The 19,068-nt window shown below is 40.9% G+C and overlaps 1 protein-coding gene across 4 annotated transcripts in view; it reads left to right on the top strand.

Annotated features, from left to right (window-relative positions):
• The window catches only part of HAPLN1 (hyaluronan and proteoglycan link protein 1), a 68,023-nt gene that overhangs the window by 24,125 nt on the left and 24,830 nt on the right, over positions 1-19,068 (top strand). For all 4 annotated transcript variants that reach the window (XM_064438478.1, XM_064438479.1, XM_064438477.1 and 1 more), the window contains one exon: positions 10,313-10,438. In XM_064438478.1, the coding sequence (XP_064294548.1) occupies positions 10,339-10,438 (100 nt within the window). In that variant the 5' untranslated portion in view covers positions 10,313-10,338. The remainder of the gene's footprint in view (positions 1-10,312; positions 10,439-19,068) is intronic.

The following is a 19,068-nucleotide window of genomic DNA, read 5'->3' as shown; positions in this document are numbered from 1 at the left end:
ATTGTTGAAAGAATTGTGCTTTTACAAGTGATCCCCATATGGCTTTGATCTGGCTGCACCCACAGCTAATTCTTCGTGACCAAATATCCAAAGAGAACTTATGTATCATTGCAGTAAGAAACAGATGTTTGATGAAAACAGTGCTGTTGTAAAATTAAAGTGTTTACCTTCTTAGAAGCAGTGATTCAATGGGGGCTTGCACTGGCAATGTGTAACAGCAATTTAAAAAATATGCAGAGCATTATATCACTGTTGTTATTTCTTTAGGAAACTGAGCGGCTTGTTAAAGTAGTCATTCTCAATGACATTGAGACTGCAGACACTGCAATTCTCAAACCACAAAAAAGAGGGAGGACAGGACGAAGCACTCATGGTTGGCTGGACAAGGAGTCCCGTTTTATGCTTTGCACCAGGATCCATGCCAGAAATGGTATACTGCTAGTAATTCCTTACAGCAGGCTGGCACCGTGCTCCTAATCCATAAGTCTGGCGGTGCATCTGTTCTCTCACATAGTGGGATCCTTCAGGGATGTGAAAGCACTGTTAATGTTTTTAGTTTTTATATTTTTGTTGCTGGTGCAGCCATCTTAGCTAGGGAAAAGGAATGAGAACTCCACTGAATTAAATGTGGGACAGTCAGAACGAAGATGTTGCATGTCCCTTAGATAAAACAGATAGGGTCTGGCCTATCTGCACATCTGAAGGTATTATCATTACATAGACTCTTTTCTATCGTTACCATTCTGACAACTTTCACAATAGTTCCTAAGGAAAAAGTATAAGACTAAGTTTTAAGTTGTGCTTAGATCATTTGTCTTGAGTGACTCATCAAAGAGTTTGAATGAGTTTAGAAAGCTGCTATCTACAATGACAGAGAATTTCTGCATAGAGTATCATTGTGTGACTTTTCTGGTTTCATAGAATCATAGAATTATAGAACCATTGAGGTTGGAAAAGACCTCTAGGATCATCAAGCCCGACCATCAAACCAACACTACCATGCGTCCTAAACCATGCCCTGAAGTTTCTCTTGAATTCACTCCTTTTAGACCTATTTCCTGAAAGGAAACTTACTTCTTTTCTTTATCCTTATATGGGGGTTCTGTTTGGGGTTCCTTTTGGTTTTTATGTGTAATAAGAACTTTTCCACCAGGTTTACACTGGTGCTTTGTGGAAACCGGAGAAGACTTAGGTCATGTAAATACATCTTCTAGGTATTTTTCAAAACATCAGCAGTTTTTAGGTGGCTGATAGCACAGGAGGACTCTTGGGGGAGACATGGCATGGGTTGTAGGATGGATAAGCAACAATTCACAACAGAAAACTGTGAAATGAGACTAGTATTTAGAAAACCTGTTTCCTGTCATCCTGGGTCCTGTGTCTGGCAGACCTTAGTGCCCAGGCAACAATTGGTAGTGCAGCTTGGATGCTCAGTATCCTGAACATCACCAATGCGGACTAACAGTCCCAGGGTCTCCCTACTCAAATGTCGCAATCTAATGCTAACTAACTAAATATTAGAATGTCCACTCTCTTGAACTAGCATTCAGTAAAATGCTTTGCCTTTTCACTGTAAAAAAAAACCCTCCAGAATTCTGTCCAACTGCTTAGAAATGGTCCATGGTTTGAACTAAACATTCACTTTAAAGCACGAGATCTAGCACGGCAACTTTATATACAGAGAGGCAGTTCAAATTCCCAAAGACTGCAGTTATAATAATAACTAATAATCATATTATTATTTACTATTATAAACAGGTCAATAGAACAGTTTGTATGAACCTGTCTAATGATATGTCATGTATGAGATTTTTTAATGACCCAAAGATGATAGGCATCTATCATCTTGACAGGATAAGGGGTGATGGTTTTAAACTAAAGGAGGGTAGATTTAGACTGGAAATAAGGAAAAAACTTTTTACAATGAGGGTGATGAAACCCTGGCCCAGGTTGCCCAGAGAGGTGGTCGATGCCCCATCCCTGGAAACATTCAAGGCCAGGTTGGACGGGGCTCTGAGCGACCTGATCGAATTGAAGATGTCCCTGCTCACCACCGGGGGGTTGGACTAGATGAGCTTTAAAGGTCCCTTCCATCCCAAACCATTCTGTGATTCTATGATTCTATGATTCTAGCTTTCATTCACCTTTGGTAGGGGAATGGAACACTAGAAACTTAAGTCATTTATGCCCCTGTAAAAATCCAAGCATCCAGAAAAGAACTGGCAGAACAGGAAGCATTAATAGGGTTAAGGTTAAAGAAGCTGAAAAAACTCTGGCAGAACTTCCCAAAGTAACTGGCCTTGCAGAGGTTATGCAGACAATGGGTAGGTATAGCTGCAACCAAGTAGGTTACAGGAGGGATCTGGGAAGCAGTGTGGGCCTGATGAAAAGCTAGCTTTGTAAATATGACCAAGAGGCAAGAAAAATGAGTGAGAGAGATCAAGTCTTCTTACTGACCTCCAGTGACCTCCAGGCTCGCATGCTCAAGGCTAAAAGAGGCTTTTTGATGAAGAAGATGTCAGAATACAAGCACAGTCTGGCTGGAGAGCCAGCTGTTGCGCTGGATTGCAGAAATTCTTTGAAGTCCACTGAGATGTGGTGCTTGTAGTAAGTACTTTAAAGGAAAGGATTGCAAACAAGTGGGTCTGCTTTGTAAAGCAAAAAGCAGAGCTACTTTTCTATGGCATTGCCCTATGTGTTGTCAAAAAACATCCCATCGCTGTACCTCAGGCAAAAACATCCAGATTCCTGAACTAAAAGCATATTTATGTAGTCCATTATAAAGAACAAGAAAACTACCCAAAGCACTGAGTGGCCAGTATTCCATCAATGATAGACCCTAACTGCAGCGCATTTGCCTTTATCCCTGTTTGCATTATACTTAGAGTACCAAATTTTTTAACTTCTAGTCATAAAGCCAGACCACATGACCTTGGCTATACTCTATGAATAATGTCAAAAGTATTGTTACCATTGGTACCCTGTGTATCTGGAATAAATTTTGTATCTAACACAAGGCAGATACTTCAAAGATTGTAAAGATATTTTCTTTCTCCCTGCAAGCAATTTATCAGCATTCTTCCCAGGGAAGTAATAGACTCGAGGGGATTCCAGATGTCTTTGAATGGTCATGCTGCTTTCACACTGAACTGTTCTGCCTGTGGTTAGGGAACTGCTATGACAACCTGTTCTCCAGACATTGACCGTCTGGCACTTTAGATGGCCCCAAGACTCACACAGTCTCACAAATTTCCAAATTGGCTTAACTAATGAAGTAGCATGGGAGGAGGTCTTGGAAAGCTTGCTCTAAGTCATTCCAATAGAGCATGTAAACATTATCATTCTTATGCCATCAATTATTCTTTCTTTTTACCATGGCATTGGCAAAATTTCTTTTATGGGAACAGTTTAGCTTGGGGACCAGTCTCCTGAATCTGTCTTGCCTTAATTCCATCAGCCTGGGGGGCTTTTTCACTGAGAAGAAACTGTCGTCTTAGCAAAATAAGTGAAAAGTAGACTCAAGATTAGATGGTGTAAGGGCATATCAGGGCAAGAAGTGGATTTTCATTTTATTTTACTAACTGGGTTCTTAGGCCTGTAGCTGGAACTGAGTATTTTACTGTTGCCTTTGGAGAATGGAAGCTCTTTGAAGGAGGCTATATATACTTATAAGGTAAATACTTTGTGGTGAAGGGAGCTAAATCCTGTTGGTGGCCAGTCAAAAGCGGGGTTCCCCAGGGCTCAGTGTTGGGGCCAGTCTTGTATAATACCTTTATCAATGATCTGGATGAGGGGATCAAGTGCGCCCTCAGTGAGTTTGCAGATGACACCAAGTTGGGCAGGAGTGTCGATCTGCTCAAGGATAAGAAGGGTCTGCAGATGGATCTGGACAGGCTGCATTGATGGGCTGAGGTCATTTGTATGATGTTTAACATGGCCAAGTTCTGGGTCCTTCACTTGGGTCACACCAACCCCAGGCAATGCTGCAGGCTTGGGACAGAGGGGCTGGAGAGTGCCCGGTGGAGAAGGCCCTGGGGGTGCTGGCTGACAGCCGGCTGGGCATGAGCCAGCAGTGCCCGGGTGGCCAAGGAGGCCACCAGCCCCCGGGCTTGTGTCAGCACTGGTGTGGCCAGCAGGAGCCGGGCAGGGATGGGGCCCCTGTGCTCGACACTGGGGAGGCCCCACCTCGAATGCTGGGCTCAGGTTTGGGCCCCTCGGGACAAGAAGAGCCTTGAGGGTCTGGAGCGTGTCCAGAGAAGGGCAGCGGGGCAGGGGCAGGGTCTGGAGGGCAAGTCTGATGAGGAGTGGTTGAGGGAGCTGGGGGTGTTTAGCCTGGAGAAGAGGGGGCTGAGGGGAGACCTTCTCACTCTCTGCAACTGCCTGAGAGGGGCTGGAGTGAGGTGGGGGTTGGTCTCTTCTCCCAAGTTACTAGCGATAGAATGAGAGGAAACAGCTTCAAGCTACATCAGGGGAGGTTTAGATTGGATATTAGGAAAAATTTCTTTCTTGAAAGAGTGGTCAGGCATTAGAAGAGGCTGCCCAGAGAGGTGGTGGAGTCCCCATCCCTGGATGTATTTAGAAGATGTGTAGACACAGCACTTCAAGGCATGGTTTAGGACGCATGGTGGTGTTGGGTTGATGGTTGGACTTGATGATCCTAGAGGTCTATTCCAACCTGTAATTATTATATGATTCTACCCTTCTATGATTCTATGAAAAAGCTAGGTGCCCTTCAAGAGTAAGGTTGACTTTGCTGTTGCTTACTTTAGATGCCCACTTTTGACATCAGGACATCTAAAATGATTGTGTCAGTGCTACCAGGATGAGTCAGAACACTCACCCTCCTCCTGCAGTCAATAGAGAGATGAGTATTTGTTTCTTAAAGTGTTGCTTACAGTGCTGAGTGGGAAGCTGACTAGAGCTAGCCAAAAGAAATGCTAATTATGGGAGTTATTGAATCCTTGCTTGTAAGGAGACCCTGAGTCCGATCTGCACTTCAGGCACCTTTGTCCAGTCCTGTCCCTTTAATCCTGAGTGACGAGTCCTTCACTAAACAAATTTGCATCAGTACCTTGACTGCAAAACAGCCTTATGTTAGACCATTCAGTCAATAAGTGCAAGGTGTGCCCTCCACAGCAGTGTGCAAGTTTCAAACCCTCAATTCCCTCTTCTCCAGAGAGGCTACAGTGTATATAGAGGAAGTTATTCAAAGACAAAAGTGAATACATGGAAGGCATGCTAGGTTAACTAAACAGACCTCTGCCTTCCACTGGCCACATTGGTTAGGTATAAACTGTCTGTAACAATAGCTTGGACTCCTAAGTGGAATGTAAACATTTTAAATTCAGCCACACTAACATAGGTATCCACAGTCTGGAGCTGAATTCCACCCTTATGGCTTGACTCAGTTGCCTAAACCTAGGTGTCTATACATATAGATATATATATAAAAGGTGTGATCTTTAGGAGACTTGGGCCAGTCATCTGATACCAGAAATCTCTCTGATCAGCTAGATTGACATATTCTACTCCAACTTCTCAGTTTTAGGAAAGGCTACTGAAGAGAGTGTAAGAGTACTGCCTAGACCAATCTTCATCCTATTCTATTATCTACCACCAGTGTCTAAGGATAAGAGATTCTCAGTTACTGCAGCTGACACTCTTCCCTGAAAATACATAAATTTTGTTTCATTAATAAGTACTTTTCTAGTGCTTAGCACCAATTCCCAGATAAAGGAGAGCACCACATAGAGGGGGCCTGTAAATGCTTATATTATACACTAGGTTTGTGCGTGGTTGCGAATAGTCCACAGATTTTGGGACTATCTCAGCCCTACATTATTGAGACTGATTTTACTGATTCTGTTACCTGGTTTAGATATCATTGATTACTGCCTTTACTTGCTGGGTCTCACTGTATTAAATATAGAAAACTCCACAGAATGACAGAGCCTCTTAGGAAGAAGTCCCCTGAGTTTGGTTTTGTCTCTGTCCCTGTGCACTGGTACCTCATCTCCTTCTTCCACAGGCATCTGCTTCTCTCCTCCTGAACCTTCATTGTACCATGAAGTTACACACATGAGGAGATGGCATAGCATGTTTTTATAATACCCTCTTCTCTGAGGGTCCTGTGGATACCTGGGTGCTGTGAGAGAATCACAATCCTGAAAGATCCAAAGCAACAGAGGTGCTTCCACAGAAGCAGCCAGATTTTTGCGTGTGTTAGGTAAAATCTAGTTCAAGCACCCATCTTACTAGGTTGACAGTGTCAGCAGATGGATCACAGGAGACAGTGGTTGCATTACCATATGCTCTTGAACCATTGTGAGTTCAGCTTCCACAGGTCTTTTTTTCTCAAGGAAACAAGCATTTGATATAAGACATCATCATGTCTTAATATAAAACAAAAATTAACTCCTGTGAACAAAGGCATTCCCCAGGCTTTTAACTACTGTCAGAGAATACTGAACTGGGTGGACCTTTGGCCTCTCACAGTGGATGCCCTCATGTTCTGTAGCCAGAAAGTAGTTGCAATAGTAAATAAGAAAGATGTTACTTTATTAAAAACAGAGATTGGTATGTAACATTATTTTTCAGTGCTCTGTTCTTCAGAGAAATACTGGTTACTTATGTACTTGAATTACTTGAAGGCATTCTGTTAATTTTCAGGATATTATTTTAAAATACAAACATTGCAGTCTCTTAGATATGCCAGTAGTAGATGAATTATGGCTGGGTAAATATGACAAAATGGTGATTAGTATCAGAATTTCAAATTTTATCTAAGAATGAACAGTTTTTGAGAATTTAAAAACCACAGGTGGTCACCTTGACCACTTCCCTGAGCCTTGAGGTCTCCCAACAAAAAATACTTTTCAGCTTCTTTGTGTTCCTGTCCAGGGAGATAACAGCTTCATGAACTGCAGTAATTGAAACATTGCAAATTTCTTGAGTATGACTAATCATTACCATTTCTTACCGAAAATTCACAAACTCTCCCAGCCAAGGTTTTATTAATTTTAATATGAAAACATCCACACCTATCATTTCTCCCCTGAGGTCTTCCTAGGCTGCTGCAGAAATGGACTCTGACTTCTGTTACTTTGGCTAGAGTTGAGGATGTGAATTCCTCTGGCTAACTGCTTTTTTGATATCCTACAAAACACCAGGGGTCAGGTTTTTGGCCTGTTAACATTGCTTTGTACTGCTCTGGCTCGATGCTGCAGCTCCCATCACAGAAAATCCCAGGAGGAGAGTGGTACGAGGTTGGGGTATTCCTGACTTCAGACACCCACATTTTCTCAGCTGCTGCTGTACATGGCAATTAAAGGGAGCAGCCTTCAAGCTGCTCAGACTTAAATGGAGGGTTAAAATGGGCCCCAACAGGATGCTTCTACCCAGTTAAAACTACTCTCAGTCGATCAACCTCAAGTATAAAGCATCTGGTGTCTTCAGCAAAGATATGCGATGGATACATTTTCTAAAATGTTGATCAAGCATTTGCTCCCCTGGGAAATAGTTTTTGGGTTCTTCCTAGTTTTGTGCAGTCTGGCAAACCCACCTTAGCAGGGCAGATGAACTTTACCAGAGTCAAAGAAAGCACAGACATGTACACACATGCTACCTGTGTGTGTGCTCCTGCACACAAAATGAACACTTTAGGCTGTTCTTTCTGTCCATGGCAATTAGGGAAAAACAGAAACACAGCCGCTGCAAACTTTGTTTATTAACAAAGCTAAAGTACCACCATCTTGGGTATACCCCTCCAAAACATGTGTCTGTCTGTAACCGCAAGGTTGGCTTTTGTACCATATCTGTGCAAAGTGACATATGAAATTGCTCAGCGCCATCCAGGAAACTAAGGAAAAGGAAGAGCAGATCTCCAAGTCATCACTGACCTGCCTTTCATCCTGCTTGTGTGATGCTATCACATAAACTCTATAGAGGAACATGATGTTTAGCTGAAGGTACAGGCAAATATCTCTAAAAGGTATATCCTGCCCCCTCAGTGCACCAGGCTAATCCTGAAACTAGTTGTTCTGACAATCGTCACCTGACGGTGCTACACGGAGGACTTTCCCCCATCATATTAGGCAGACCTTGACAAGGACGGGAAGGCATGTGTGGACTTCTTCCTCCGTGTAACCAGAAGGTAAATCCTTCTCGTTCCACAGTAGATCCCCAGTCTGTGTGCACATAGTTTGATGGAGAGGGGGATGCTGTCCCCAGAAAAGGTAGTTCTACCTGTCATCCGGTTACATGGTTGTTTCTTTTTACAAGCGCCACGGAAGAAAGCAGGTTTATGGCAAGATGTAGAGGCAAAGTGTTAATGAGCAGGTAAGGTGCTCCCAGAGGAGGTCTCCAGAGCCCTTGTGGGCTTTACCCCAACTCACTGGGTCTAGGAGGTCTTGCACCCAGAGTACGCTCCAGGATGCAGATGGAGACGGAAATACCCCCATAAACTTTGCCTTCAAAATCAAAGCTTCTTTTTAACCAGACTATTTCTAAATCACTAGCTCTCTTGCCCACCAATAAAGAAAAATAATTTTCAGTTGTTAGTTAACAGCCAAAAACCCCAAACCCCAGACCTGAAGCATTTTTCATTCTTAGAGGAAATAAATCAGGTGCCTAGTCTGGGATTTGTGAGGGAAAGAGCAGTGTGGTTTTACAGAAGTGTGCCCTGCTCTGTCAAGCAGCCAGGCCAGCAGCCCCATCGTGCAGGAGGAATGCCCGGCTGCACTTGTGTGACCCCTCCGGCCAGCCCAGGCTCAGGCTGATGCGCTCTAGGGGGAGCCACATCTGTCCTTGCTCTCCAGAATGGAGGTCATCAGCCTGCCAAGCTTTCCAGGAAAGAGGGAGTGGCCGGAGAGTCGAGTTACTGAGTGTGGACCACCTGGAAAATAGTGTGCAGCGAGCACTTGCCCTACCTCTAGACACTCCATGGTAAGGAGTAAGGGATGCTGAATTGGCTCTGAACTCCCACCCAAACTCGGTTTGAAGAGATGGAAGGGCAGGCAAGTAACATGCATGTTCTGTTATGAAAAAATAGCAATAGCATTTCTGCATTTTAGTGTGTAATAGAGGTTGGCTTGGATTACAATATTAAGATCTAGACTTGAAACACATAGGTGTTTGAGTCTATTATTTGGGGACAGTGATTGTTTGCAAAGTTTGGACCTTGACCCAGGTTCTGACTGAGAGTACCCTGCAACTTTGATGTGTTTCTAGCTCTGATAGAGAAAAAGGGGGGAAAAAAAATTTATGTCTGCATTAGAGAGAAAGATTATTAATAATGCTGCTGCTATTCGATGATTGGGAAAGAAGACCTAGTCTCTTGAAAGGCAAAGTGGGGAAATAGTTATCTTTTATTTCAAGAAATCAGGGTCGTAAAAATTATAGCTATAAAAGTCATAGCAGCCTGAACCCTCTACATAAAACCTCTTGTATTTTATGCCTCCTTTCCTATTTCATGTCTTCATTTGTCTAATTACTACTCAGAGGCTGGCAGAGATTTTCCCTGCAGCGCTCAGCTCTGCTGACTGCAGAGAACCTACCTGGCACACTAAGTTAGTGCGTCAGCATTCTAGGTAGAAATGAATGAAAAATCAATCAGGGCAACTGCAGTGGTAGCATATACAACTCTAACCTACTTTGTGCATGCTTTCAAACATTTCATTGTGTATTTAGGCATCTTTTAAAATGGTAAGTGGGTCTGAAATAAAATAGATCTTTCAAGTCAGACTAAGAAATGTTTTGTCATCTTTACTGCTTAGCTCAAGCAAACTTACCACCCTGACTGCTAAGTTAACTTGCAGTCTTGACTGAAATGCCAAGACCTACTAGATTGTTTTAATCTTGAAAATCTATCAACAGCAGATTGCATCATGCAGTGGATACAGATATAGTGATTGTTTCAACTGTATTTACAGACCAGGTCTCCGGTAGGTCTGGAAAAGAAAAAGTACACTAGAACCCTTTTTGAAACACAGGTATTGCTTACATATGGTCCTGCAAAGAGTTTGGTTTATGGATATTTTTGTGCGTGCTTTTATTTTTTCATGTTGCATTTCTGCATAGGCAGAGTTAAATACAGATTGCCAGTTTCATTTAACGAAAGTCCATGACAAAAAGGTCCAGTCTTCATGCCTAAAAAATTAGTAGCTGTTGTAACTTTTTCAGCTGAGTGGGTTAAATGTGTTATAGATCCCTCATAAGATCATTGCTGTAATCATTGCTGTAACAAGTTGTGCAGTGCAACACTGTAAAGGTTTCCAAAAATTCACAAGCCTCTTTGTACGTGATGCCCTTACAGTGAAGAAGATTCTTTTGACTGTAAAGATGAAGAGTCTACTTTTTCTGGTGCTGATTTCTGTCTGCTGGGCTGAACCTCACCCTGACAACTCAAGTCTGGAGCATGAAAGAATTATTCACATTCAAGGTAAGGAAATACATGAGAAAATACCAGTATCTTCAGATTGCTGAGAGAAACAGAATAATGTGCTTAATGATCCTTAATTTTTTATTTTGCTGCGCAGTTTTTTAAAATACTATTATTACTGGTGACAAAACCTTTTCTTTTCTGGTTCTGTTGCATTATGATTACTCCCAAGGAAAGTAAAACAATGAAAGTTGCACTATTTAACAGCACATAGTCACAACCTTGCAAAGATTAGTGACTCAGGTACAGCTTGATTTAAGGTTAAAAAAAAAAGCATGCACCCTAAAGTAATAAGCAACTGCAGTGCGTTGAAATACCTTTAGTTTGTTGTGGAATATCTTTAATTTTAAGAAGACTGTCATACATAGTTCTTCACATTACAGATATTTATGGCTGTTTATTATTTTAAAAGGCTCAGCATATATAAGATCATAATTGGGCAATTTAAACCAGAAAAAAAAAAAGTAGCTTACCCCAAAAGAAATGTGTCTTGCCTCATACCTTTAATTCACACTAAGTATTATACTGGCCTTCTGCATAATCCTGTTTGGTTCATGTTTGAATCCTAGAGCCTACAGCTGTAGCAGGATTTGAGTCTGCAGTACAATGCAGCTGTTTTTTCAGTCCCAGCTTCAGTCGTTGAGGGTCATACTGTATAAGAAAAAACAGGGGATTTATGCAGTAAGGACAGGCAGAACTAACAGGGGTTTTCCTGCTTTCCTTTATATGTTTCTTGAGGCTGGCTAAAATTAATCTTACAAAATTAAGGAATGCAGCATTATTGTTCTCTCTGTCTCTTTAAAGTGGGATATGTGAATGTTTGTGTAAATGTGAATTGCCAAATTAGGGCAGGTTACTAAGAAAGCCTGAACATTTAGAAGTTCACAGGAAAGTCACAGAAGCTAAAGGTACCCTGCACCTATTGAAAGAGGCACTCAGATTGTCAAGGTCAAATAAGGAATAACAGATAGCTGGTGTCACTCTAAGGAAACTCACAGGATGAAGGTCAAACTAATGTGTTATATCAAACTGAAGACATATCACTGTTGTGAGACGATGAACATTTGATCCTCAGGGTACATTTCAGATTTGACACCAACGTCTGTTAAACATATTGTTTGCCTTCCCTTGTATAATACAGTTTCTTATCTCTGAACTTTATTTAGCTTTTTGGAAGATTAAATTAATGGAAATAATTAAACCAAATAAAAATTATTTTTCCTTATGTTAAACTTGCTTAGTCCTCCATTTAGTGTAATTTGTGAAGTCATACATGTCACTTATTACTAGTCCTTCAGCATGGGTACAGTGCAGTCTTCAAGTGCCAAATTGTTCAAAGCTGATAAAAGTTTCAAGTTGGACCATTCTCCCCACCCATGAAAACTCACCTGAACTTTGAGAGTTATTCCTTCAAGGAAAGCTAGATAAAGCTTAAAATTGAGCTCTTCCAAGAGCTTTGTACATCAGCAGATTCAGGCTCTGAAATACACAGACCACAAATCAGAAAGAATAAAACTGCTTAGAACATGGTGTTTTTACTATTAATTTTTTTCATTTCTCTCTGCATTTTGGAACCCTGTCAGGGTTAGGATTCTGCTCTGCCCAATGCTGCATAAACACATACAATGATTTACACCGGGAAATGAGCTGGAAATCAGGGAAGCCTGTGGAACACATGTGTTATAGCTTCATACAAAAGGTATTTTATATTACATTAAGGAGTGTAGCATCCCCCCCCCCCCAGCTGAAATCCAAGAGATCTGTAACTAAACTCCTCCTGGACTGCATGCTTTGGAATGCCTTAGAATGACAAAAGGTGCAGATAGATGTTGTGTAGTCAAGTGCACAGGGCTGAAAAGGACCTCCTGAGGCAATGAACTAAACTGTCCTCTATTCTTTGCATCAGGTAGCCTCCTGTAGGTTTAGTTTCATTTTTTAAAAAGCTGGGTTTCAAGGCTCATTACTACAGGTCATTTTGGACCCTATTTTTATGATAGGAGAAGCACTCTGCTAATTATCCGTGTTTATTCACAGCCTTTGTGTGGCCTTATGCTTCTCCTAGTGTTATTCCGTAGGTTCAAATAACAATTCTTCTACTTTCATGTTCACTTTAAATCATTGCTAAGATAACACCATATCCTCACAGCGATCATTTGAGCAATCTTTTTCAAATTCTTCTCTAAGTGTATAATCTCCAGTTACCTGATGATGTTAGCAGTTCATCTCTATGCTGATTCTTGTTTGAATTCATACTTCTTGATTGCATCCAGCCAGGATTTTATTCCAGATAAGACCTTAGGCTGGCATTAGTATTTTTGTTTTCTAGCTAGCATTGCTTTGCTTTTCAGACCTTGGATCAAATTTCTACTCTTCCCTGCCACGCTGCAGTGCTGATTTATAGTCTATTGTGATAAAAAGTTTTTGCAGCCATTCTCCCTCATAATCACTTGCAATTAACAAGTACCAGGTTTATATCAATAGTTCTTCATGCTAGGCCTTAATAATCTAGATTCCATGTGAAAATATTATTAATTCAATAGTCACGTATACTTTATAAGATAAAATTAGTGGAAATATTAGAAAGTCTCAAAAATTATACTGAAGACAGTTCACTGGCTTTTCTCTAGGCTAATAATTTATGTTTCAGCCCAACCAATTGCAGTCTCCTCTGTATCTAGTCCTTAGACTCTTAGCAAAGTTTCTACCAACACACCTATTTTCTCCATCCTGTCTCATTTCATATATTTCCCATATGACTTGATCCCCTGAGCTCTAAGCAATTGATACATCACATTTCCCTGGCCTTATATATTTATTTTTATTATATAGTTGATATCAAATTAGTCTGACACCCTTTGGTAAGTATCTACTGCATTTATTTTCGTAAGTATCTACTGCATTACTAAAGCATTCTAGTGTTTTAGTCTATTTCTGTTCTTCAACAATTTTTCAAAAATTGTTCTAAGGTCCTGTTTACTGTTGAGGACAGACTAGTCAGCTTGTTAATGGTTAAATTTCCTTACATATATTTGTTATTTTGCTGCTGTCCAGAAACACATGCTACCATTCTTAAAGTGAAAGACAAGCTAATACCTGTGCCACTATGTTTGCCATATCAAGTGTGGGTAGTAACATCGGTACTTCAGACTGTGATGTTTTCTACCCTTTTCATTGTGCAGGCTGTATTTTCTGAGCTCAGCTTTAATCTTTATAAATCCATTTAATATCAGTGCAGTAGTACTTTAAACAACATCATGCTTTCAGAACATCAAAACCAACGACCTTTAAAAGAGAGGATTTGTTAGTGTGGTACTTGGGTCATTTCTCTGTTGTCATCCACCTTTGTCTGTGCAGTGTCCCCATACTACAAAATGAACCTGTGTTGATTTAAAAGTCTTTTTTTTTGCTGCTTCAGAAAGATCTTTTACAGTCGTTCCTGGGGTGCTTTTGATCCATGCTCTGTTTTGTCCTCACTATCATTTCTTACTTCTTCACAACCTGCCAAAGCACTAATGTGCAGTGCCACCTCATCACCTTTGTCTTTCATTTGGCCTGCCTAGAGAGCAGCCACCTACTCACTCTGTTACAGTCTGACGGCTATTTCAGAGTGCTTCTGACTCCCTTCACAGCTCTGTGTCAGGAACCAGACCTAGCTACCCCACTTTGATGCCCCTCCATTAGTAGAAAATCTCATGCCAACTCTCTCGCACTCAGCATTTGGTAACCAGAATGATCAGTATTTCATATATTGTATTGTTCTCTGATTATACTGACAGGTCATTGCTTTTATGAACAACACAGAGCTCTGTCTTTCAAATGTCCACTTTCTTGAAACTGTGGATTCCTTCAGCTTTACCAAACACTTGCCAACCTCTTTAACATTGCAATAGGCATAGGTACGTTTTCTCCTAAATCTTTCAGTTTTTCATAGAAATTAGTTTCTGGCTTTGTGAATATCCCTGTTCCTGCTGTCAGTGTCAGCTCTAGTCCCTGATTCTCCCCGTGTTGTTTAATAGAGTGAAACTCGACCTCAGTCAAATTTCTTACCTGCTTGACAGTTTTACTTCCATACCTTCACGAGTATTGCTTTCTGCTTCTTTCCTCTGCCCCACTTCTTTTGTTTATATCTTTTCTTCTTTGGTTTTATTGCAATATTTATGAACAAAATTTATAAAATATCTAAAGCTGCATTTTATGTCTTCTGTTACTTTATTTCCTTTCCTGAAGCCTGTGGTGGATTTCACAGTTCTGGTCAGGCTGCTGTATTATCCCGGACTGGTGGACCATATCACCTTCCTTTCTGGTAGTTTGTCTGCATATAAAAGCCATCCACTTTAACTTTTGTGGATAAAAGCAAATGAGAGAACTACAGTTAAACAAGATGTGTTGCCCTCCCTCACCCCTCCACCCCCGTAAACTGTGTGTGCCTTAGGGGATACCAGTTTCACTCTTTAGAAAAATCATAATCTTAAACGAAATCATCTGTGAATGTGAAAATGGGACAAAAGTATACCCTAGCCGTATAAGTGTCCACAAAGGGAAAACAATACTACTTTAAGAACATCAATGTAATTAAAGACTCAGATTTTTCTCTGAAGTCAAGATCTGCAAAGGACTGTGTGACCCATGAGAGAGGAAGATGATTCTTTTTAGTGCTCAGCTTTGTATACCTCTCTAATCTATTCACAGTGCTAGTTGCTGACCAATTATTCAAAGAAGCAGAGTACCCTTCAGACAAAAGAACATTCTTCTGTGTGTAGCTGTGTTTCCTGTTCTGCAAAATAAACAAAGTTGACTAATCCATTATAGTAATTGCTAAGTTAATTACTTAAGGGTGGCAGGAGCCTTTAACGTATGCTTCCGGTTTGTTCAGGTTTTAGAAATACAACAAGAAAAGCCAGCAAAGAGAATACAAAGTTTGGTTTGTGTAGGATCACCCTTTAACTTTTCAGTTTTTCCTTGAATATAAGTCAAATTGTACTACACATCATTTCTTTACCTTTCTGATACAGGAATGCACGGAATGCACCCATTTGCCTATCAAGAGCTCTGCACAGATTTATTTATACATACCAAGAAATATGTCAACATAGAATAAGCAGAAAACTTTTTGATATTGCCCTATTGAAAAAAAATTTAAATCAATTAATAACTAAAGCAGATGAAATCTTTGCCCAATTTGTTCTGCATGGTAATGGGTTTTATTTACAGTCCACATCCTTTTCTTCAAAACAACCCAGAACCAACAGAGAGAAAGAAGCTGCATAGACTTGCTGGACTTGCCAAAAACATGATAAGAAATTAGATACAGTTCTGATTTGACCTCTTATACTAATTCTTATCTTTGTAAATTTCATGTTATTCCGCTTTCCTTTTGACTTTCTTCCTTTGGTCCACCTTTCTGCATTTTCCTGTTTTTAGTGATGTTACCTGTTATTTCTTTCCATTTTCTTGCATTTATCTTTTCCACTTAAAATTTCTTACTAGTTTTGTTGTCATTCAGGACACTTTAGATTACTCATGATCCATTTCGCAGTCTTTTCTTATAATTGAGCTGCTTCTTTTACATCAACACAACTTGCTTTCCTCTTCAGCATACGGCATGGTGCAATCAGAATGTAGTAGAAATGTCATCAAAGAGCAACCTCACCCCAGATGCTGGTCTCTTCTCCCTGGTGACCAACGCCAGGCCCGAGGGAACGGCAGGGAGCTGTGCCAGGGGCGGGTTAGGCTGGGCATTAGGAGAAGGTTCGTCCCCCAGAGGGTGGTGGAGCCCTGGAAGAGGCCCCCCAGGGAGGCATCACGGCACCAGCCTGGCAATACTCAAGAAGCACTTGGCCAACGCCCTCAGAGACACGGTGTGAGTTTGGGGCTGCCCTGTGCAGGGACAGGAGCTGGGCTCGGCCACCCTCGCGGGTCCCTCCCAGCTCAGGGTGTTCCGTGATTCTATGATTCCCGTTGCCATGTTGGTTTCATTAAAAACATTCATGTGTATTTTGGAATGGGCCTTAAATGATAGGTACCAGAAAATTTGGGTTGTAAAAAATTATTACAGCAACAGAAGGATTCACATTAAATATAAATTTAAATTACTAATTTGCCTTTACTTGCTACACCAGTCTAATTCCATATACATAGCCTTTAAATGTAATTAAAGAACTGGAAAATCTCCTCATTGGGCCTGGTTTTGTCAAACAGTCTCAATGCCACCCTTGAAAATGTACCTCTGTGCAGAAGTGCAGAGACACTGTCAACATTTCTGTTCTATTCTGCTCTATGAGGCCTGAACTTCATGCATTTTCTTTATCTATACTGAAGTAAACACATACTTAAAGTTTATTTAATGCAAAAGGTGGCAATATTTTACAAGAGCTGAAGTTTGTTATTTCCGTGATGGTTTTATGTGCTGTTAGGTCTCCTAGAAACCTAAACCTGAGTCAATATGGCCCCTTTAACAATTCCCCCCAGTGCGTTACTCAGGTAGAGTAGATAGGATCAGCTGAAAAATGTTTTACCTCAGTCTTGTAATCTCTGTGTTGAAGAGTCAGATTTCTTCTCTGCCATTTATAAAATGGGTATTTTTAGCTCTTCTGTTATTTGGAACCATGTACCTGAACTTTTAGCCAAGACTTATCTAGCATCTCCCTTGCCAGCTGTAGGTCAAAACTTAAAACTAATGTGTAGAGTACTTTATCCTGTCAGTTTAGAGGCAGGAACATGGGAGATTGATGCTTGTATTTTCTTTCTTGTGACATAAACAAAACGACATTAGTACTTGGGCCAAGAACAGCTTTTCCTACTCTTACAGCTGATATACAAAGTTTTTCTTTTTTTTTTTCCCCCAAAGCAAAAGGTAGTTAGTTGAAACATACTTAGAAAAAATGTAGTAGGAAAAGAATGTGGAAAAAAGTGAGTGCATAACCCTTCCTCATGTTTTCCCTTCAGTTTCTCTGAGCAATACACACATGCACATATGTATCAATAATGCACTTCCTTACATATTATAGTAGGCGGAAATTATTGTTATCACAGAAAGCACTTTGACTTTTAAACAAACTTGGTAGGATAACCAAACAAGCCACTGCTATAGAAAAGTGAGGATGCTTTACCATGAGAGTTTTGCCCCTGGTAACACTACAGGAAGCAAAAAACAACTATGTGTTAAAGTAGGATGGCACACAGTGTTATTAATCTAACGGCTTGTAACAATGTGGAACATTTATGCAATACATGAGTTTATCTGACAAAACACATCTACAATTTGATCCCTGACTTATGATTTTTCCCCCTCTAAAAATGCATGTTTTTTTCTCCACAGTTGCTCTGTAAGTTAGTCCATTAAAATGTGGGAATAACCAAGTTTCGTAGACAGGTCAGCATAAGCTTCTGGACAGTTCTGATGGATAAAGTGGATAAAGCTGTTTGGCAAGAGTCGTGGCGTGACTTGTCCTCTCTGCCCCATGCTATGTTCCTGGCCTTCCAAACCTGTCTTGCCATTGCTCTTGAATGCAGAAGCCAGTTAAGAGAGAGAAAAAATCCAAAATCAAAAAACAAAAAGAGAATGCCCCCCCCAAAAAAAACAAAAAAAAACCCAAACAAGAAAAAAACATCCCACAACTAGAAAGACAAACAAATCTGAATACATGTCCAGCAGTAAAATTTGGAACTAAACCAATAAGCCAGCAGGTGAGACTGAAATGAGAGCTCTGGCAGCGTGTGAACAAGTCCAGTTACTGTCCTTCAAATGGAAATCACACTGAAGTCAAGGTTAGAAGTGTACAAAGTAATGACAACCAGAACAGCAGTGTTAATTGCATAGCATTCAGACGAGGGAGAAAGAGAAGTGGAGAATAAAACAGAGGCGGGTAGCATGCTACTGCCCCTGCCTTATTACTTAAGGTAGCAAGATACCCTTTTGCCTGCAGTATATACCTGCTTGATTTGGCACCACTGACATACAGCAGAGCCAACCTGAACAGCAAGTTTCCAAGTGAGTTTTTATTTGTGGCAGGCTGTCTTTCCCTACAGCTTGGAAAAGCAGCTCTCAGAGCTGTGTGCTATCCCGCGCAGCTGGACAGCTTCTGCGACTTGGACAAACTCATTTTTAGCTAGCTTAGCTGTTTTTGCATTATGTTGTCTTTGTCATCTACATAATTGTGCCAAGAGGATTAACAACAGGCCATAGCCTCTCAGAATCCGTAGTAGTGAAGCAGGAGTGGAAAAAAATATGGCAAATTAGTCACCAGTGGTGCTGGGTCCTGTACTGATAGCTAAGCTGCTGACCGTCTTTCAAGGCAAAATACACCTTGAAGGGTGAAAACCCCACATAGCAAACCTTTCTCATGTCATTTCTGACCTTGGGGCTGAGACCAGAGCCTATAACCAGGCTGTTGCCATCTCTGTTCCCAACAGAAGGAGCAGCTGGAGGTTGCCCAGCACATTCCTCACCATCAGTCCACTGTCTGGGGCTCCTGAGTGGCCATGCATATGGTCTGTCTTGTCTCCAAAAAGCATCCAAACTGTCCTTTTGCAGAACAACTTTTTAGTGAGGGATTATCTGGGGTTTGTAGAGTTTATAGTTATTTGGTCATTCGCCTTACAAATTCTCTGTACTTCAGAAGAAAGTAGTT

Source organism: Phalacrocorax carbo, chromosome Z, assembly GCF_963921805.1.
Source record: "Phalacrocorax carbo chromosome Z, bPhaCar2.1, whole genome shotgun sequence".
Classification (NCBI taxonomy): domain Eukaryota; kingdom Metazoa; phylum Chordata; class Aves; order Suliformes; family Phalacrocoracidae; genus Phalacrocorax; species Phalacrocorax carbo.
This window is presented reverse-complemented; position numbering and strand designations above follow the sequence as displayed.